Here is a 23,270-nt window from a genome sequence, read left to right as displayed (position 1 = left end):
AACTTCTTAGGTCAGAGCAGAGCTATTGAAAGTCATAAAACATAGTTTAGCATCTACCCCATTTCATGTTATAGCACTTTGATAACTCTGAAAGACTGAATATATATATATTTCTTTTTACCAGAGCACTGCTCAGCTCTGGCTTATGATAGTGAGGGGAACTGAACTTGGGACTTTGGAACCTCAGGCATGAGAGTCTCCTTATATAACCATTATGCAATCTACCCCCCACCTGATACAGTATTTTTTGCTCTTCTATAGCCATCAGATTTTAACAAGAAATCTCACAATACTGAAAATTATTAACACCTTAACATAAACCAGAACACCATTAACTATTGTAACTCATGTTCTTACACAGATATCAAATTTTCAAACAAAAAAAAAAGTATTTGTATAAACAGTGATCTGGGACTCACTTGACAACTGATTTGGACATTTTCAAAAGCCTGTCATTTGAGGTAGATGTCACAGCAATCCAAAATGCTTTAATAACGCAGCATCAGTGTTATTCATTCTGCTCTCAAGATGCTCTATGAGTCTTTTCAACATAATACTTAATGAAAATTATTTTCACTGTATTAATACCACCCTGGTATTGCAAAGAAGGAATTTTCCCACTAGTAGTTCCATTAACTTACATAAACAAACATGATTACACCCAAAAAAAATTTGAGGGGAATGTGGTAAAATTAAAAATCTATGAAAAAAAGAGAAATGGTGCTTCTTGAAACAAACATTTTAAACTCTTACTAAAAGAGTTCACTGGTGCCATGAAGATATATGAGAAACACTTTCAAAGAGAACTCTGTTATTCCCTGTAGCTTACCTCATCATCTTTATACCAGGACAAGCTTTCAGCAGTAAGCACGAACCAGTATCCCTTAGAGCCTCCTTTCATGATGCCGATGTTGCTGATGGTGAGCCAGCCTTTTCGGATCACCTATAAGAAAACATACAGTGGCCAAGAAGGTTAGTTTCACATGAGTCAGTGCAGAGCACATGGGACTTTTATGAGGTGAAGTTAAAAAATAAGATCCACAGTATAATAAGAACAGCCTTGCCCCCATGCCTCAATTCAATCTCTGTTAAGTTAATTAGGATAATTTCTCTTTCTAAAGTACAAAAAAACCAGGGGGAAATTCTTTCCCATCAAATGAAGAAACTTAAAAGCTTGGGCTTAAATGGATGGTGGGTAAAGAGCAACTGAAATAGACAGCAACAAAATAAGGCAGGCTTGCAGGCATGTGTCAGGCCTATTTATGGCACTGCTGCTGCAATTAGAACATATTTTGTTGATTGGATGAACAATAGTCTCTCCGTACCCACTGTCTCTTTTCCCTTTCATCCCACTGGTCTGTTTGTTTGTCTGGTTTACCTCTCATCTGGGTTTCCACCAAAGACTAGCCACCAAATGGTGAAAAGAAGAAACTCAAGCCAATGAATTAATTCATTAACAGCTCTGCATCCCTGAATATAGCTTAATGGGAGAGAAAGCTGGAACAATAAGCTAAAATTAAAAGTTTGGAGTTTTCTCCTTAGTTGATGGTAAGCTACTTGACATCAGTCTTGGTGATTTTTTCTTTTTTCTTTTTTGGAGCTGAATCCAAAAGCACAGGCAATAAAAGCAAAAACAAGTAAGTGGGACAGTAGCAAATGAAAGAAACCTCTGCACAACAACAAGAAAATAGTCAACAAGATCAAAAGACAATCTACTAACTGGAAGAGAAACTCACAAATTATATATCTTATTAAGGTTTAATACTCTGAATATATATATACAGAATGCTGTTTCCCGGATCAACTAGGAATACCAAAGGAAACCACCTGGGACCACAACAAGACAGGACTAGAACGACTACAGGAACCCACCAAATCACCGGTGAGTGCAAACTCACATTGTTGGTGACAGAGACGAGCCTAGGGAGAGACTAAGTAGCTGGTAACAGTCCAGCAGTTTATCAGTTGAGACACCACCTCCAGTCTGTTCCACCAACAAGGGGACAGCTGAAGGGAGGAAAAGACTCCCCAGAGACTCACCAAGTGCAACTCTGAGTCTCCATTGCTACTGCCCTCAGAATCTGGAGCAGTGGCAGGGAGGGACACTGGGGGACAGAGATCTAACCAGGAAACTCAGGAGAAGACCTATACCTCCGTGGCATAGCTGTGGGGCTGTGAAAGTCTCTTTGCATAACCACTGGACTATCTCTGCCACACCCTGCCTTATCTCTTGGTCAGGAGTCAGTGATTAAGCTAAGAAGCTTACTTATAGTTTAGAAGCCCTCAGGCTCCCATAGCCTACAGAGAAAGAAAAAAAGAGGCCTTTAAATCACTGAGCTCCAACTCAGGGATTAAAATACTATTGAAACAACTGTTAACTTCCACCACTGTGAACCCTTTAATTACCTTACTTAGACATAAGTCAATCCAGGAAATAGTGATCAGTAATTTGAAAAGTACTAAGAGAGTACTAAGAACTCATAACATAATATATAAAATGGGTAAACCAACAAGAAGAAATATACAGAATGCCTACAACACAATGATAGAAAAATAGGTAGGAGGTCTGAAAAGATTTTTTTTTTTCAAAGAAGACAGGCAGATGGCCATTAGGTACATTAGGTACAAAAAAAAGTGTTTGGCATCAATAATCATGAAAGTGCATGAACTATCATGAAAAATATAAGAAATATATGTTGTAAGAATGTGGAGGAAAAGGAAACCTTGATGAGAATGTAAATTAGTGCAGCCTCTCTGGAAAATAGTATGGAGCTTCTTCAAAACAAAAAACAAGCAAACAAAACCTTAAGAACATAAATTTATATGACCCAGCTATCCTACTTCTGAGCATTTATCCAAATAAAACAAAAGATATATATATTCACTCCCTTCCTGGTTCACCACAACACTACAGAGACTACCTAAATGTCCACCAATGAGTGAATGGATAAAAGAAAATGAAATATCATAGGGCTGGGTCGTGGCACACCTGGTTGAGCACACATGCTACAGTGCACAAGGACCCAGATTCAAGCTCCTGGTCCCCATCTACATGGGGAAAGCTTCACAAGTGAAGAAGCAGGGCTGCAGGTGCCTCTCTATCTCTCTTTCTCTTTATTCCTTCCCCCTCTCAATTTCTGGCTGTCTTTATCCAATAAATAAATATAAGATAATAGAAAAAAATTGGGGGGGGTCGAGCAGTAGCGCAGGGGGTTAAGCGCATGTGGTGCAACAAAGCGCAAGGATCAGAGTAAGGATCCCGGTTCGAGCCCCTGGCTCCCTACCTGCAAGGGAGTTGCTTCACAGGTAGTGAAGCAGGTCTGCAGGTGTCTATCTTTCTCTCCCCCTCTCTGTCTTCCCCTCCTCTCTCCATTTCTCTCTGTCCTATCCAACAACGACCGACATCAACAACAACAATAATAACCACAACAAGGCTACAACAACAAGGGCAACAAAAGGGGGGAGGGAAATGGCCTCTAGGAGTAGTGGATTCATAGTGCAGGCACCGAGCCCCAGCAATAACCCTGGAGGCAAAAAAAAATTATTTTAATGATAATAATAGTAAAAAAAAAATTAAGGAAAATAAACTATCACTTAGTCATAAAAAGAATGGAATCCTGCAATTTGCAACAACATGAATGGACTTTGAAGGCATTATGCTAAGTTATTGAGAGTCAGGCAGAAGAAGAAAAAGGGCACACAATCTCTCTTATATGTGGAATCTAAAAATAACCTAACTAATATGTATATAAAGTAGACTGATGGTGGCCAAAGGGACAAGGTGCAGAGAGTGGAATAGGTGAAGGCATACAAATGTTATACATGTAAGCCATAGAAGTGTGATGTACAGCATGGTAACTGGTTTTAAAATATTGCATAAACAAGCAAATGAAATAAGTAAGACAAAAATTAAAGCAAACTTTATAATTATAAGGCCAAACAAGGGAGAACATCCTCTGTCCATTTACTGGAAGAATAAATATCATTAAAATAGCATCTTGCCAAAAGCAATCTATAGATTCAAATTAAAATCCCAATGACATATTTCAAGGGAATTGGAAAAAGTATCCAAAAATTTGTATGGAACTATAAAAAAAACCACAAACATCAAAAGTTCTCCTGAGGAAAATGAAGAATAAATGAGGCATCATAATTCCTGACTTAAGTTTATATTACAAAGCAACAGTAGTTAAAATAATACGGTATTGGAACAAAAATAGATATAGGGACCAACAGGACAAGATAGAGAGCCTAGAACTAAATCCACACATGTATAGGCACATTATATACAATAAAAGGGCCAAAACTGTCTAATAGGGAAAAGAAAGTCTCTTTAACAAAATGGTGTTGGGTGAACTGGACAACCACATGCAGAAAAACAAAATTAGACCACCACCTAACACCATGCACCAAAATTAACTCAAAATGGATCAAAGATCTGGATATTAGACCTGAAACTATATTAAAAAAAAAACAAAAACCAAAGAATACATCAGTGAAACACTCCAGGACCTTAACATTAAATATGTATTTGGAGACTCCACTCCATGAGCAGGGCAAAAATGAATAAATGGGACTATATCAAATTTAAAAGCTTTCCATAAGAATAAACAGGAAACACAGCAAATGAAAAAAGATAAACTACACTTCAGACAAGTGGTTAATACCAAATATCTAGGGAGTCGTGCAGTAGCACAGTGGGTTAAGTGCAGGTGGCACAAAGCACAAGGACCAGCACTTAGGATCCAGGTTCGAGCCCCTACCTCCCCACCTGCAGGTGAGTCACTTCACAAGTGGTGAGGCAGGTCTGAAGGTGTCTATCTATCTCTCCCCCTGTCTGTCATACCCTCCCCTCTCCATTTCTCTCTGTCCTACCCAACAATGATGACATCAATAACAATAATAACTACAACAATGAAACAAGGGCAACAAAAAGGAATAAATAAAAAATATTTTTAAAAATATCAAATATCTATAAAGAACTAATATAGCTCAACAAAAAGAAAAAGAATGACCCAATTAAAAAAAAGTGGGCAGAAGATATGAATAGATGGGTTGCTAAAGAAGAAATACACATGGTCCACAGACATATTGGAAATGCTCCAATTCACTCATCATCAGAGAAATGTTCCACCTCACACCTGTAAGAATGGGCTCCATCAATAAAACAAGAAAAGATAAGTGTTGGAGAGGATGTGGAGAGAGAGGAACTCTACTACACTGCTGGTGGGAATGTAAACTGGTATAACCACTATGGAGAACAGTACGGAGAATTCTTAAGCAAATACAACTGGAAATGACATATGACCCACCAATTCCACTACTAGGCATTTACCCAAAAGATATAATAACACTGATTCAAAGGGATATATGCACCCCTATGTTTATAGCATCTTTATTCACAGTAGCAAAAACCTGGAAACAATCAAAATGCCCTTCAACAGATGATTGGATAAAAAGTTATGGGACATATACTCAATAGAGTATTAGTCAGAAAAAAAAAAAAAAGTGGTATTATGTCCTCTGGGATAAAGTGGATGGAACTGGAGAAGATTATGCTTAGTGAAGCAAGTAAAAGAGGTGGTGAGAACTACAGAATGATTTCACTCATATGCAGAATACAGACAACTGAGTATACAAATATGAAAAAAACAAAATTTCAATCTATTTTTCAAGACTGTGGGAAAACTATAGTGGTTATCTATGGGGACACAGACCTTTGGTGATAGGAGTGGTGAAAATAAAAATACAAATTTTAAAAAATTTAAAGGGAAACAAAAAGAACTGTAACCTGGGAAGAGGGTGTAAGGTACACAGAAACAAACAAAAAAAATATGAGGAAGAAAAAGAAGAAGGAGAAAGAGAAGAAGGAAAAGGAGAAAGAAGGAGGAGGAGGAAGAGAAGGAGAAGTAGTAGTAATAGTCGTAGTAGTAACAACCTGGGTGGGAGGGTAGATAGCATAATGGTTATGCAAAGAAACCCTCATGCCTGAGGTTCCACAGTCCCAGGTTCAAGCCCCCGCACCACCATCAGCCAGAGTTAAGCAGTGCTCTGGTTAAAATAAATAAGTAAGGTAATATGGACCAATCTGCCAATGCCCATGTCCAGCATAGAAACAATTACAGAAGCCAGACCTCCCACCTTCTGCACCCCATAATGATCCTGGGTTCATGTTCCCAGAGGGATAAAGAATAGGAAAGTTTCCAATAGAGGTAATGAGATACGGACCTCTGGTGGTGGGACACGTGTGGAATTGTACCCCTCTTATCCTACAGTTTTATCAATCATTATTAAATCAATAATAATAGTAATAATATTTTTAAAAGAAAACAAATAAATAAAAATAAAGTGAGTTCTTTAAATTAAAAAAGAAGTAACCTGTACTGCTTAGAGTTATTAAAGTTAGATTGACAAAGGGTTAGTTTCTATAATAGGGATTCTGAACTACTAATAATATTTGCTTTCTCAGTTAGGATATGACTTTCATTAACATAATAAGATTCAAAATACCCAACAAGCTGTAAGCTTTTTGTTATGTGTTATGTTACGTTACGTTACATTATGTCATTCTATGCTGTAAAATAAATAATTTTTTAAAATTAAAAAAAAAAATATAAGACCAAATTCATGGTTACCTGAAGAGAAGGGGGTAGGAATTGTGAATTGGTGTAAATCAGGCATGTAAACTAGTAACCTAGATTTGAAAAGTCATAAACCTGTACTCCTAAAACACATACAGTTGTAAACTAATGTTATTTCAGTAAAAATAAATATACAACAAAGTTAAATACCTTGTGCAGAAAAGATAATTATAAAGGTAGATTAAACTCTCCTTGAGTTCCTTAGACTTTTAGAACAAACTATGATGCAATCAGAGGCAGGAACAGAATACAAAAGGAAAGCGAACATCATAGGCTTTGAGTTTGCTGCTCAGGGGAGGAAGGTATGTCACAACTTATGTCAAATCAAGGTGGCCACCAGTTCACTGTCCTAGCCTTTGCAACAGTCAACAATGTTTCAAGCACTCTTCTCTGAGACAATATGAAGAGGTAGCCTTCCCATAGTGTAAACGGGCTAAATTAACCACTAAGGTAGAGATTTCCTCCAATTAATCTGTAAGTTCACCAACAACTAGGGAGAAAATAGTAATAATCTGATAGTTGGCCAGGTAAAGCCAGACCCAGGAAAGTTTTTCCTCTCTATGTCCCCCTCTCACAGCTACCCTGCAATGCTGTGGTCCTTGGCCACATCTGTGAATGGGGTCTGAGGATATGACTGTAGGCTGATATCACTGTCTTAAAGATGAGGAAGTTGAGCTGGTAAGATAGCTCTCCTAGGAGGTGTACCTGCTCTGTTATGCACATGACTCAGCTTTAAGCACAGCCCCTCCAAAGTAGAGGAAGCTTTTTTTGGTGTTGTATTTTTCCCTCTCTCTCTCTCTCTATTTCTCTATGAAAAAGTTTTCCCAGAGTAGTGAAGCTCTGATGATAGAAAAAAAGAGAACAAGGAAGAAAAGGAGGAAAGAGGGAAAGAAGGAAGGGAGAAAGGGAAGGAAGGAGGGAGGAAAGAAGGAAGGAAGGGAGGGAGGGAGGGAGGAAGGGAGGAAGGGAGGGAGGGAGGAAGGAAAGAAGGAAGGAAGGAAGGAAGGAAAGAAGGAAGGAAGGAAGGAAGGAAGGAAGGAAGAAAAAGGAAAGGAAAAGAAAAGACTAAGCATTAGGATCCTCGATGCCCACTCTTGGCTTTATTTACCAAGTTAGGTGGATGTGAGAGCATAACCACAAATAACACGTCCTCTTATACAAGTCAGCATGGAGTACAGCTGCACAAGGAACCCCAAATACACTGGGACAAGAGAACTACTTGGCTAATGCCATGAAAGTAAGATATATCTGAGTTTCTATAAATGCCTATGGGAATGTTACCTGTCCATTTTTGTTTCTGAGTAGTCCATAGTAGTAGGAGTAAAGACATGTCTATTTTGATGAAATTTCACTACTGACTATAATATAACAGAATATGTTAGGGCCATCATTTGATCATTTCAAAATCTCTAACAGGCTTTGTGATCCATATAATGGGGCCAGGAAATAAAATAAGAAGGAAACATTTAACCTGGGATACAGACTGGCCATGGGTGAATGTGACTGGTGTACTATTTTGATGCATTTCAGAGCCCTCTGACCATAACTGGTCAGACCTGGAGGAAGCTTACAGGATCCATGCTGAGTTTTGAAGGTGTGGTTTCAAGACAGAAGGAACAGGAAACAAACAAACAACAACAACAACAACAACAAAAACTGTTGATTCTCCCCTCCAAAGGGAGGTAAATACATCCTTGGTCAACCACTGGCTTAGCCATAAAACCCAAGTGAATAAGAGAAAGGGTGGGGGTGGGGGCCAAAAAGCTGTCCTGTTCCTAAACTGATTATGGGCCCCAGATAAGATCGATGGGGTTTACAGACAACAATATTTATACATCTTTCCCATATTTGGGAGCTACTCTCTTCCCTGATCCAGCTTTGTAGCCCTTTTTCCAGCCATGGCATCATCTCCCCAGGCAATAACTTGGGTTCACCTGCATATCAGAAGTCAGGCTCAGGAAAAAACTAGTATAATCATGGGCCCTTTGGAATATACCTAAAATAGACTTACTAGTTTTTTCCAAAATGGAGACTCCCAGATCTTCATCTGCAATATTCTTGCCTTTAGGTTCATAATTAGTCAACAATTTATATGGCTTTATATCTTAACTCTTTTTCATTCACCAGGTTCCAGATGCTACCATGATGTCAACCTGACTTCCCTGGGCAGACAACCCCACCAATGTGTCCTGGATTCCTGATTCCCCAGAGCCCTACCCCACTAGGGAAAGAGAGAGACAGGCTGGGAGTATGGATCAACCTGCCAACCAACGCCCATGTTCAACGGAGAAGTAATTACAGAAGCCAGACCTGCCCACCTTCTGCATAATGACCCTGGGTCCATACTCCCAGAGGGTTAAAGAATAGGAAAGCTATCAAGGGAGGGGATAGGATACAGAGTTCTGGAGGTGGGAATTGTGTAGAACTGTACCCCTCTTACCCTATGATTTTGTCAGGGTTTCCTTTTTATAAATAAAAATAAAATAAAATAAAATAAATGTGTCCTGTTTCCTCCCTCATTCAGCCCCAAGAGGTATAAAGGATCTTTTCATATTGGTTCCCAGGACAAGCCAGGAACTGTAGACTGCCCATCCCCTGTTCATCTGGTGACAAACTTGTCCACAGAGAGCCTGCTCTGACAGAGGAAGGCAGGTGTGAGTGCCTGCACTACTCAGAGACATGCTTAATTCAAGAAAGTGTCCAAAAATCTTTCCTGGATGAGTGTGATGAACAGGTGCCTTAACCCTATAGTCATAATGAGGACTCATAATGATGACCGTCTGTCTTGTCGGTGGGTTTCTTTTATTATTATTTCTTTTTTTCTTTTCTTTTTTAAAATATTTATTTATTCCATTTTGTTGTCCTTGTTGTTTTATTGTTGTAATAATTATTTTTGTCATTGTTGTTGGATTGGACAGAAATGGAAAGAAATGGGGAAGACAGAGAAGGGGAGAGAAAGACACCTGCAGACCTGCTTCACCACCTGTGAAGCGACTGTAATGCAGGTGGGGAGCCGGGGACTCGAACTGGGATCCTTCCGCCAGTCCTTATGCTTTGCGCCACCTGCGCTTAACCCACTGTGGTACCGCTGGACTCCCTCTTTTCTTTTTTTTTTTTTAAAGATTTTTATTTATTTGTTGATGAGAGAGATAGGAAGAGAGAGAGAAAGAACCAGACATCACTCTGGTACATGTGCTGCTGGGGCTTGAACTCAGGACCTCACTCTTGAGAATCAAGTGCTTTATCCACTGTACCACCTCCCAGACCACTATTATTTCTTTTATTTATTTTTATTTTTATTTTTTGTCGGTGGGTTTCTATCACATAAGATTGTGGGAGTCGGGCAGTAGCACAGAGGGTTAAGCGCACGTGGTGCAAAGCACAAGGACCAGAGTAAGGATACTGGTTCAAGCCCCCAGCTCCCCACCTGCAGGCGAGTCTCTTCACAAGCGGTGAAGCAGGTGTTCAGGTGTCTTTCTCTCCCCCTCTCTGTCTTTCCCTCCTCTCTTTCTCTTTGTCCTATCTTAACAACGACGACATCAGTAACAACAGCAATAATAACTACAGCAACAATAAAAACAACAAAGGTAACAAAAAGGAAATAAATAAATAACAGATTGTTAGGTCAAATGAACTAATGAACTATTCATATGATTTGGATAAACACATCAATGAAGTGAAACCTATATAATGATTATCTACGGAATAATAAAATTAAAACACAAAATAGTCAAATGCTTCTTTAAGTTTGGAGGGTCCTGGCAGTGGTTCACTGAGTTGACTGCAAGGACCCATGTTTAAGCCCCTGCTCCACACCTGTAGGGAAGATGCTTCACAAGCTGTGAAGCAGATCTACAGGTGTCTACCGTTCTCTCTTCCTCTCTTATCGCCCCAGCCCCTCTCAATTTCTCTCTGTCCTATCAAATAATAATTTTAAAAAACGAAAAGAAAAAGAAAAAATAGTCACCAAGAGTGGTGGATTCATAATGCTGGCACTGATCCCCATCGATAACCCTGGTGGTGATAAAAAATAAATATAGGGAGTCGGGCTGTAGCGCAGCGGGTTAAGCGCAGGTGGCGCAAAGCACAAGGACCGGCATAAGGATCCCGGTTCGAACCCCGGCTCCCCACCTGCAGGGGAGTCGCTTCACAGGCAGTGAAGCAGGTCTGTAGGTGTCTATCTTTCTCTCCTCCTCTCTGTCTTCCCCCTCCTCTCTCCATTTCTCTCTGTCCTATCCAACAACGACAACAATAATAACTACAACAATAAAACAACAAGGGCAACAAAAGGGAATAAATAAATAAAATAAATATTAAAAAAAAACTTCCATAAAAAAACTAAATAAATAAATATAAACAATTTTACTCCATTTCTAAGAAGTCATAGATAAGAACACTAGTCAAGTTTAAATAGAACTACTCTAGAAGTGGGGCTCACTTTCCTGCATGCTTCTCTCAATTCATACCAAATGATATCGCATCTGACGATCCCAGCCTAATCAATGCAACGAGTACCACCTCAGCATGCTTTACTTCAGACTGTGTCTGGAGACATCAGGCATGGAATGCCAACTCTTCAGCCTTATTACTCAGGTGAGACCTTTCCTTTCATAGAATTCTCTAATTCCATTCCAGGTGGTTCACTTCCTAGCAAAGTTCCAAAATCTACATGTAGGCCATGTCCCATGAGATAGGACATATGTTCACATGTATCCATAAATTAGGGCAGAATATATACCTGAAAGCAAAAGTACACAATGGTCTGCAGTGAGTCAGTATGAAGTTCATAATGAAATAGTATCTACTTAGACTAAGATACCCTCCTCACCTATTTCCTATTATACTTCCCTCACTCATTCCCAAGCTATCCTTATCAAAGCAAATACTGTAAAAGCTGAATAAGGGCAAGAGACAGCATACTTTAATGATGACTCTTTAGTCACTATCAGGCTATGTCATCAGCTGGGGCCCTAGTCAGGAAGTCCTGAGATTCCCAAGCAGGCATGATGGGCCTAGACCTCAAATAAATCCCTCTCCATTGTTACCAGTCATCTCTATCAGGAACAACAAAACAGACCCCTTTTGTGGGCCCCCATAGGACCTTGCCCTCAACTTGGATCAACAACGGTAGAGAATAATCCATCCTCTGAAGGGAGGCTGGACAACATACTCTATGCTACCTACACCTGAGGAAGATGGGTCCTGATATTGGGGCAGCTTGGAATGTTCCTACTCATGACCACAGAATGTGAGCTCAGATCTACAGGGATGAAGAGGTCACATAGGCTCCTAAGCTGAATATGGATACCAGATCACATCAAATTGATGGGGTTTACAGTTAACAATATTTATACCTTTCCCATACTTGGGAGCTACTCTCTTTCCTGATCCAGTTTTCTGGTCCTTCATGCAGCCATGACACCATCTCCCCAGACAATAACTTGGATCCACCTGCATATCAGATTTCAGGATCAGGGGGGGAAAAAATGAAAACAAAAGAAAAAACTAGTATAGCCACAGGCCCAAGTGGCAGATGTTACCATGACACCAATCTGACTTCCCTGGGCAGATGACCTCACCAATGTGTCCTAGAACCTTACTTCACTAGAGCCCTGCCCCATTAGGGAAAGATAGAAACAGGCTGGGGGAATGGATTTATCTGCCAATGCCCATGTCCAGCAGAGAGGCAATTACAGAAGCCAGCCCTTCCATCTTCTGCACCCCATAATGATCCTAGGTCCATGCTCCCAGAGGGATAAAGAATAGGAAAGCTTCCGATGGAAGAGATGGGATATGGAACTCTGGTGGTGGAAACTGTGTGGAGTTGTATTCCTCTTATCCTACAGTCTTGTTGATCATTATTAAATCACTTTTTTAAAAAATTAATAAAAATAAAGATTTGCTTTCATATGTAACAAATGAAGCATGTGGAAAACTGAGACAAATAGCAAATAACTCAAGAGTGAAATAATGCTATCACACAGAGAAATGATTGTGGGAATTCTATGGACAGCAGCATGAGACCAGAAGCTTGACTCTTCAGTTAGGAGGCAGTCTGAGTGCAAAAATATTTGTGAACAGTGACAATGAAGAAAGGAAATGACATTTCAGATTCATAAAAGATCCCTTTTTATTTGAAGAGATAGCTGCCAAAAAGATTGTAATATTCTGGCTTCTGCCTACCTAACAGCATTGACATAAGTTTAATCATAACCATAAAACTGTGTAAGAGAAACAGAACTCCAGGTAGTCACTTCAAGAAACCACCTCATTGGGAGTTGAGCAGTAGCGCAGTGGGTTAAGTGCAGGTGGCACAAAGCACAAGGAACAGCATGAGGATCCCAGTTCAAGCCCCCGGCTCCCCACCTGCAGGGGAGTCGCTTCACAGATGGTGAAGAGGGTCTGCAGGTGTCTTTCTCTCCCCCTCTCTGTCTTCCCCTCCTCTCTCCATTTCTCTCTTAAAAAAAAAAAAGGAAGAAATCACTTCACAAGGTAACTTTTTTTTATATTAAAAGTAATTTTTAATTTTTTAAAATTTCTTTATTGCAGAATTAATGTTTTACATTCAACAGTAAATACAATAGTTTGTACACGCACACATTTCTCAGTTTTCCATATAACAATACAACCCCCACTAGGTCCACTGAAGGACCTGTATTCTCCCCCCGACCCACCCCAGAGTCTTTTACTTTGGTGCAACACGCCAATTCCAGTTCAGGTTCTACTTGTGTTCTTCTGATCTTGTTTTTCAAATTCGGCCTGAGAGTGAGATCATCCCATATTCATCCTTATGTTTCTGACTTATTTCACTTAACATGAATTTTTCAAGGTCCATCCAAGATGGGCTGAAAATGGTGAAGTCACCATTTTTAATAGCTGAGTAGTATTGCATTGTGTATATAGACCACAACTTGCTCAGCCACTCATCTGTTGTTGGACACCTGGGTTGCTTCCAGGTTTTGGCTATTACAGATTGTGCTGCTAAGAACATATGTGTACACAGATCTTTTTGGATGGATGTGTTGGGTTCCTTAGGATCTATCCCCAGGAGAGGAACTGCAGGATCATAGGGTAGGTCCAATTTTAACCTTCTGAGAGTTCTCCAGACTGCTCTCCACAGAGGTTGAACCAATTTACATTCCAACCCTCCAGCAGTGCAGGAGGGTTCCTTTGACCCCACAACCTCTCCAGCATTTGCTGCTGTTACCTTTTCTGATGTATGACATTTTCACAGGAGTGAAGTGGTATCTCATTGTTGTCTTTATTTGCATTTCTCTGACAATCAGAGACTTGGAGCATTTTTTCATGTGTTTCTCAGCCTTTTGGGTCTCTTCTGTGGTGAATATTCTGTCCATGTCCTCTCTCCATTTTTGGATAGGGTTATTTGTTTTCTTGTTGTTGAGTTTGGCAAGCTCTTGATATATTCTGGTTATTAGACTCTTGTCTGATGCATGACATCACAAGGTAACTTAAGGGGCCTCCTTTCCCCTTTCTTCCTGGGATGACAAAGCCTCCTATGGTACTTCTACATGTCTCCAACACCTTACATCTATTTTTCTCCATAAAAACACCTAATCCCCTTTCCACCGAGTCTTGCTTTTAGAAAACTAGCCTGTGTTCACTTAACCAGGCTGTGTTCACATAACCAGCCTGTGGCTCCCTGGGTACCTTCATAATTTTCAAAATAACTTCTAAAGCATTTCTTTCTTTCTCATTGCATCCCAGAATTTGCTCAGCCGCCTGTTTAGGCATTATTTTAACCACATGCTCAGCTATTTCTGAAGCATTCACTGAGAGTGAGCTGTTTATTCTCAGAGTTTACTTACCTAAACCTCTACAAGATCCAGGCCATTAACTATGATGAAAATCAGGGCTCCACTTTTTCCACTTTTTCCCCCCCTGTGTATCTTTTCCCCATGTGCAGGGCCTCCTTTGAAGTTAATGGGAGCTCTCCATGTGGAAGAGATTCCAAATGATACAAAACAGAACAAGAACTAAGCTCACCATCAAATTCTCACATCCCAGGACAAAAATACACACACATACACGGGGGAAAAATGTTTCATAATTAGTGAGGGCTGAGTAAAAATTGAGTATCTTTCTAAAAATAATTCAGAGAGCTGCTTTGAGAGAGGGGAAAGAAGGCTATTAGAAAAATGTGTGAGTCCCTTGTATGTGTCAGGCAGCACACTGGAAGTGCAAGGATAAATCAAAATAAACAAATGCGTAAAAACAAACAAGAGCACAGGGTTAGTTCCTGACTGTTTGTAGCTTCTAAGAAAATGCAGGAACAGACACTGAGCAAAGACTCACACAGATAGTGGAAACCCACATCTATGGTTGGTACTGCCAAGGAGTGCTAAAAGAACTCTACCGGCATGCTTTATAAGACGAGGTGCTTGAAAATTTCAGCCCTTACAATAAAATCTAAAGAATCTAGGATGACAGTGGTGAATGGGATTGGCATCACACATAAAGCCAAGAGTGATACTCATGAAAGAATTGAAGAGAAAGTAAGCCATCTCTAACTACATAATTTATGTGCAGAAATTTGCTCTTTACCCTGAGAGGAACAGGAAGCCTTTGAACTGTCAAAAAGAGGGCAGCAACTTAAGGTGGGCATCATTTAAAGTCCCTTTCTAGCTTAAATTCTGTGAAGGGAATAGAGAAAGGAGAGAAGTTGCAGGGAGATCAGAGAGACTCTTAAGTCAGAGACAATAACTTTGATGAGAGGGAGAGGAATTGGGCAGGCAGAGAAGCAGGCAGATTTGAGAAGTATGCAGAAAGAAAAATTAATATAATGATGAAAAATTGAAGGAGAAAATGAGGAAGAATGGGTGTCAGGATGATTACCCAGACTTTGACACTATATAGACTCTAGATACACAGTCACTGAGGTGGGTGGGAGGATTAGAGAGGAAAAAGGAGAAGAAGAGGGAGAGGGAGAACTTTCAGTAAGGTCATGAGTTGAGCCTACACAAATCGAGAGGCAAATATATGATGTTCATTGCAGCATTATTCACAATAGTCAAGATACGGAAACAATTTAAGTGCCCATTGGCAGGTGAACAGATAAAAAACAGAGGGGCCTATATACAATTATATATAGAATGCAATTCAGCTGTGAAGAAAGATGAAGTCCTGCTATATGCAGCAACATATATGGACCTAGAGGAAATCATACTGAGTAAAATAAGTCTGACGGAGAAAGACGAACACCATATGATTTCACTCCTATGTGGTATATAAGGAAACCAAACAAAGGAATGAACAAAATAAAACAAAAACAAACTTTTAGGCTCTGAGACCAATTACTGCTTACCAGAAGGGAGAGAGAAGGGAATGGGTCAATTCATTATATAAGGGGTCAATTGCACGATGAAGGATGGAATTGGATTTTTGAGTGCTAACCAGACACTGACTTATAATGGTGCACACCTCAAACTTACATACTATTATAATGCACTGTTAATTTAATAAAAACAATTTTAAAGATATGACTATACGAAATAAGCATTTTTTGTTATAAAGAAGTCTCACTTAGCAATGCCCACTTGAGAAGTGCTGATTACGAGTATGACTGTAGCCACATTTAACAGTTATTTGTCAGATGCCTACTATGAATCTTCTCTATGTAAGATGCAAAGAGAAAACAGCAATGAGGCAACTACTATCTGAGAGCTTATAGACAAGTGGAGGAGAACAACAAACAATCAAATATACAAAAGCAGGATGGATAGCTACAGCAAAGAACTGAAAGTGGCATAGAAGTCAAGGAAAGTACTCCTTGGGAAGCGATATTTAAACTGAGGTAAATGAAAAGGTGATATTCAGGCAAAAGAAGAGATGTTCCAGGCACAGAAAGGAACCCATCAAAAACCCCAGCAGGGAAGTGCCCAGAATACTGAAGGCATTGACCAAGGTCATGGTGATTTTGGCATTTGGATTTAGGAGAGTGGGGATGAACGTGGCAACAAAAAGAGCTAGAAGCAGGTAGTGAATGAGTCAAAGTTTGGACTTTGTCCTAATGATAAAGATGTATTTTTGAGTAGTTGGTTGAAAAGCAAGGGAGTAACATTTGATTTTTTTTTTTCTTTCCTACACCAAAACAACACAAAAGAAAACCAAATCAGATGTTCCACTTATGTGTAATTTCAGCAAAAACTTTTAGGAGAGTATTGGGATTTATGGGTAGTCAACCTCCTACCCATTTGTGGATTTTAATTACCCATAGTCTTCCTGACCTCTTAATCAAGGCTAATTGAAAATTGGTGGTAATTCAAGATACTCTGGGAGGAAACCTAATAAAGTGAGGTATGTAACAGATGAAATTCTGATTTCTATTGAAAACTTACGTCTGCTGAAGTCATAGGCATTCTGATTTCTGATGGGAAACGGAGAGGCCCTGGTAAGTATCAGTCACCCAGAGTAGTTATTTTGCTTAATCCCATAAACTAGCTACAGATGTTGGCTCAAACAGACTAGGCTTTGCATCTGTAATTTTAAAATTGTCTCATATTTCTAAAACCTGGCTCTGTATGTGCCGGAAATCGATGACATGAATTATGAAGCTCAGGAAGCAGAGAAGCACAAGCAATGCCAGAAGTGATAGGAGACACTATTAGGAGCACCGGTCAACTCTACACACAGGATGAATGAAAGATGACACGGTTCCTTCCTCCAAGACATGGATCCTGCAAGCAGGCATTTGAAAGCAAAATTCTGCTAGTGCGCCTACCAAACCAGAGGAAATCATTTATAGATAGTTGAGTTCTCAAAAAACAAATCCTTTTTCTTTACCCACCCCCTCTTTTACAACAGGTCAACATTAACACCAGAGTTGCTGGAGAAGGGGGAAAAAATTGAGGACACAAATGATCTCACCTGAGTTAGGAAGGTCATATTTAACAGACTGGAGCAGGAAGCGATAAAATGATCTATTATTAAACTAGGTTGTAGTTATGATAGTGCTCTCTCATAAAACTCACTAGATATTCAAAGCTTAGAAAAGTGGCTGATGTGGTAGAATTCTAACAGGGACCCATGTTATATCATAAAGAATAAGGAAAGGCATTGGGAATAACTTACACTGTAATGGTGATTGCATCTCACATTCATATTTGTATTTCTCAAGTCCATTTTTATGTATGTACATTATTCCCAAGCAGTGTTCCATCTGGGCACTATAAATGGAAGGTCATGGAATGATCTACTCATAGGGGCCATACATCTTGGGCTGAGCATAAATAATTTCTCCAGGAATTGGGACCAAAACTTCAGTCAGCTGTTAGGTGAGGCCAAAGAACACCATGGAAAGCTTTAAAGGCTTTGGGTTCAACTAGGAAGCCAGGACACTCATTTCCTGGAGAGGAAACATTCATCCCAAAGAATTCAGTCTTACAGAATTCCCTGAGGTGGGAAATGGTTCGTGATAGGAACCTCTGGTGTAATACACCTTATTCCTTCATTTAGTTAAAGTTCACATATTTAAATTCTGTTCAACAGATTGTTGAAGCTGGGAAGATAGCATAATGGTTCTGCAAAAGACTCTTATGTATGAGCCACCAAAGGTCCCAGGTTTAATCCCCAGCACCACCAAAAAACCAGAGCTGAGTAGAGTGCTCTGGTAAAAAATAATAAAAGAAAAATTCATTGAAGACTCACTTTATTTACTTTATGCACTTACACCATGAGGAAATATATACCGCTATGAAAATAAACCTCTTTGGCCATTCCAGGATTTCTCAGATAAATCTGAGGTCACTCACTCATACCAGAACTGTTGCAGTTGAATCACAGTCTTCTTGGGCCTCACAAACTACTCCTGAGGGGGAAAAAAAAAAAAATCAGTGTAATTCCACAGCAGCTATGGGAACCTGGTCATTGAAAATGTCTAGGGAAAAAAGAAAGAGGGACTTCATGAAGAGGAGGGAGACTTATGCCAAACAGAATTTTGAACTGACATGTATTGCCAGATACTAAGTAGGAAATCTGAGACTCCAAAATTATAAAATTCATACATCTTATGGAAAAAATGTTCTTGAATGGGATTATCCAACTACCAAAAAAAATTGTAAGTTTCTCAGCAACTTACAATAGTATGAGGGCTAGTGCTTTAACATTTGGAGCTTTAGCACTAAGACTCAAGTAAATGGAAACCACACAACTGACCACTAAGTCCTTCCTAGTCTGGCTGACATGGTCAACTTGAGCTCACTTTTCTAGGTAGACATATCTCCAGACCCTCTAAATGAAATATCTTGAAAATATAAAGATGTCTCCAGATTAAGTGGGTCTTGGGTTACACATTCCAGCTCAGGAAAAGTTCTGTGATGTTGCTGCACCGCATCTGAGAAGACCTTTGCTGCAGAGACAGCATGATAAAAGAACAAAATGTCATCTGAAATTGGTAACAAGAAGTAAAAATAACCAAAGAACTCTACTGGAAATATATATAAGAATTTCCCATTATGCTCCAAATCTTTGTCAGAGAAATGCAAATAAAGACAACAATGAGATACCACTTCACTCCTGTGAGAATGTCATACATTGAGGATCCCGGTTTGAGCCCCTGGCTCTCCACCTGCAGGAGAGTCGCTTCACAAGCGGTGAAGCAGGTCTGCAGGTGTCTGTCTTTCTCTCCCCCTCTGTGTTCCCCTCCTCTCTCCATTTCTCTCTGTCCTATCCAACAACGACAACAACAATAACTACAAGAATAAAACAACAAATGGCAACAAAAAGGAGTAAATAAATATTTTTTGGGGAGTCTGGTAGTAGCGCAGCGGGTTAAGTGCATGTGGCCCAAAACGGAAGGATCAGCGTGAGAATGTCATACATCAGAAAAGGTAACAGCAGCAAATGCTGGAGAGGTTGTGGGGTCAAAGGAACCCTCCTGCACTGCTGGTTGGAATGTAAATTGGTCCATCCTCTGTGGAGAGCAGTCTGGAGAACTCTCAGAAGGCTAAAATTGGACCTACCCTATGATCCTGCAGTTCCTCTCCTGGGGATAGATCCTAAGGAACCCAACACACCCATCCAAAAAGATCTGTGTACACATATGTTCTTGCAGCACAATCTGTAATAGCCAAAGCCTGGAAGCAACCCAGGTATCCAACAACAGATGAGTGGCTGAGCAAGTTGTGGTCTATATACACAATGCAATACTACTCAGCTATTAAAAATGGTGACTTCACCATTTTCAGCCCATCTTGGATGGACCTTGAAAAATTCATGTTAAGTGAAATAAGTCAGAAACAGAAGGATGAATATGGGATGATCTCACTCTCAGGCCGAATTTGAAAAACAAGATCAGAAGAGCAAACACAAGTAGAACCTGAACTGGAATTGGCGTGTTGCACCAAAGTAAAAGACTCTGGAGTGGGATAGGAGTGGAGGAGAATACAGGTCCAAGAAGGATGACAGTGGACCTAGTGGGGGTTGTATTGTTATATGGAAAACTGAGAAATGTGTGCGTGTACTAACTATTGTATTTACTGTTGAATGTAAAACATTAATTCCCCAATAATGAAATAAAAAAAAAAAAGAATTTCCCATTAGTCAACAATTTGTTCTGCTTTATACCTTAACTCTTTTTAGCCACCAGGTTCCAGATGATACTATGATGCCAACCTGACTTCCCTGGGCATATGACCCCACCAATGTGTTCTGGAGCCCTGCCTCCCCAGATTCCTGCCCCACTAGGGAAAGAAAGAGACAGGCTGGGAGTATGGATTGACCTGCCAACATCCATGTTCCGGGGGGAAGCAATTACAGAAGCCAGACCTTCCACCTCTTGCACCCCATAATGATCCTGGATCCATACTCCCAGAGGGATAAAGAATAGGAAAACTATCAGGGGAGGGGATACAGAGTTCTGGTGGGGGGAATTGTGTGGAAAAGTACCTCTCTTATCCTACAGTCTTGTCAATATTTCCATTTTATAAAAAAATTATAAAAGGAAAAAGTTAAATCCAAAAATTAAAAAAAATTATAAAAAGAATCATGAATATTAAGAAGAAGAAAAAAAGAATTTCCCAGTTCTTATTTTCACAGTGGTAGTCAATCAGGGCATCCTTCCAAAAGGACTTCTGTTCTAGAACATGACTTTAACAAAAGTTCCAAAGGTCCCCTGGAGTAATCACAGAAGTTTACCATTTGTCCTTCCTAACCACTTGACTTGCTAAGTTGAAAGGACTGGAGGTTTCTATATATAATAAAGAAATAACTGTCTTACACTGTGGTCATATGATGGAGTGACAAGACTCCAAGCTACCCTTTGGGCCACTTTACATTCCACCTGGAAACTACACTGAGTTTCTCCATCACTTTAGGACTTCCATGGAACTCCCCCTTCCATCACTCACTCTGCATCATACGTAACAAATTGAGATCGTTGTGAACAAAGCACACAATAGTTTCGTCTCAATTTCTGTGCCATTTCTCTTTCATTACAAACTTCAATAAAAGTGTATATCCATTAATTTTACTTTTCATTTACTCTTTCATTAAAATACTCACTCCTATAAAGAAAAACGTTCACATGAGAAACAGACTAACCTTAAAGTAATGAATGGGAGAATGAATTCAGTGGCAAAAGAATCACTCCCTTATTATCAAATAGATTGTGCTAGAAAATAAAAAATGGCTAGCAAATTACATAATTTGCTCACTATGCAAGACCATTATTATCTCAATGGCTTTCAATGCTCATTTCTGTAAGAATCTCAGATACAGAGGAATAGAGTTGTTTTTTGTTTTTTGTTTTTTTCAGACCTGGGAATTTAACCCGTGCATGATTTCACCATGCTGGCCACTTAGAGAGGCAGAGACAGAGAGAGGGATGATATGTCTGGTGCCACAGAACCTCCCATTTTAATGCCAGGTTTCAAACCTGGGCCACATTCATGATAAGACATGTGCCCTAACTGAGAAGCCATTTCTCTGGACCAGAAATTTCATTAACACAATAAAAGACATGTTCTAAACCAAGAGTTAACTTGAAATGGCAATAAACCTTACCATTATTTTTTTTTAATGGGAGGAATTGGATATGATTGTTACTTAGTGAAGTAGTAAGGAGGTAAGAGACAACTACGGAATAGTCTGATTATTTGTGGAATATATAGAAGATATGTGGAATATACAGAATATAGGAACCTGCAAAAAAAAAGTGGTAGCCAAACTATTTCTAAGACTGTGAGAACTAGGGAAATCATTTGGGATGGAAAGCACACAGGACTTTGGTAGTAGGTGTTGTGTGGAACTATATCCTTATGATTTTTCAATCTTATAAACCATTACTAATAACTAACAGCAACAACAAAAAGATTCCCACTACTAAAGTATTTCCATTAAATAAAAGCAGCCCTATTAAGATAAGGAAACAACTAAAAAACCACTCTCATTTTATATTCCTCTGGGGAAAAATGTGAAAATAGTAGTAAAAGATACAAATGTACAAAGAAATAAGATAAATATTATAATTAAATGAAAAGCTTCTGCACAGCTAAAGAAACTATCACACAAACAGACCCCTCACAGAATGGGAGAAAATATTCACATGCCATATATCAGACAAGAGACCAATAACCAAAAAATACAAAGAGCTCAACAAACTTAGCAACAAAAAAGCAAATGACCCCATCCAAAAATGGGCAGAGGATATGAACAGAACATTCACTACAGAAGAGGTCCAAAAGGCTAACAAACACATGAAAAACTGCTCCAGGTCACTGATTGTCAGAGAAGTACAAATAAAGACATTGAGATACCACCTCACCCCTGTGAGAATGGCATAAAACAAAAAGGACAGCAACGACAAATGCTGGAGAGGCTGTGGGGACAGAGGAACCCTTCTGCACTACTGGTGGGAATGTAAATTGGTCCAACCTCTGTGGAGAGCAGTCTGGAGAACTCTCACAAGGCTAGACATGGACTTTCCATATGACCCAGTAATTCCTCTCCTAGGAATATACTCCAATGACTTCATAACACCCAACCAAAAATATATGTGTACACCTATGTTTTTTTCATAGCAGCACAATTCAGAATAGCTAAAACCTGGAAGCAACCCAGGTGCCCAACAACAGATAAGTGGCTAAGAAAGTTGTGGTATATATACACAATGGAATACTACACAGCTATGAAGAACAATGAACCACCTTCTCTGACTCATCTTGGATGGAGCTAGAAGGAATTATTTTAAGTGAGCTAAGTCAGAGAGACAAAGACAAGTATGAGATGATCCCACTCATAAACAGAAGCTGAGAAAGAAGAACAGAAAGGGAAACTTATGCAGAATTTGACTAAACCTGGAGTAGGGCACCAAAGTAAAAACTCTGGGTTGAGGGTGAGGCTTCATGGAGCATGGGGCTGGGATGGGATGGGACACAGTCTTTTAGTAGTGGGAATGGTGTGTATGTACATTCCTATTAATCTGCAGTCATATAAATCACTATTTAATTAATAGAGGGGGAAATTGATTGAATGTCTCAAACTACTTGAGAATCTAATAAATTTCACTCTTAGAGAATAATTGTCTATAGATCAATAGTTTCTACATAGCAATAAAAGATTTAAACTATTTTTAATTTATTGCTCCTGGCAGCCATTTTTTCTTTTTCTTTTTTT

The 23,270-nt window shown here is 39.4% G+C and overlaps 1 protein-coding gene across 6 annotated transcripts in view; it reads right to left on the bottom strand.

The window, feature by feature from the left end:
• DNM3 (dynamin 3) overlaps positions 1–23,270 on the bottom strand; it is a 392,696-nt gene that overhangs the window by 216,963 nt on the left and 152,463 nt on the right. For all 6 annotated transcript variants that reach the window (XR_009551586.1, XM_060197877.1, XM_060197878.1 and 3 more), the window contains one exon: positions 830–943. Coding sequence is in view for 5 of the 6 variants with exons in the window: in XM_060197877.1 (XP_060053860.1) it covers positions 830–943 (114 nt within the window). In the remaining variant the exon portion in view is untranslated. The remainder of the gene's footprint in view (positions 1–829; positions 944–23,270) is intronic.

This window comes from Erinaceus europaeus, chromosome 9 (genome assembly GCF_950295315.1).
Source record: "Erinaceus europaeus chromosome 9, mEriEur2.1, whole genome shotgun sequence".
NCBI classification, from domain to species: Eukaryota; Metazoa; Chordata; class Mammalia; order Eulipotyphla; family Erinaceidae; genus Erinaceus; species Erinaceus europaeus.
This window is presented reverse-complemented; position numbering and strand designations above follow the sequence as displayed.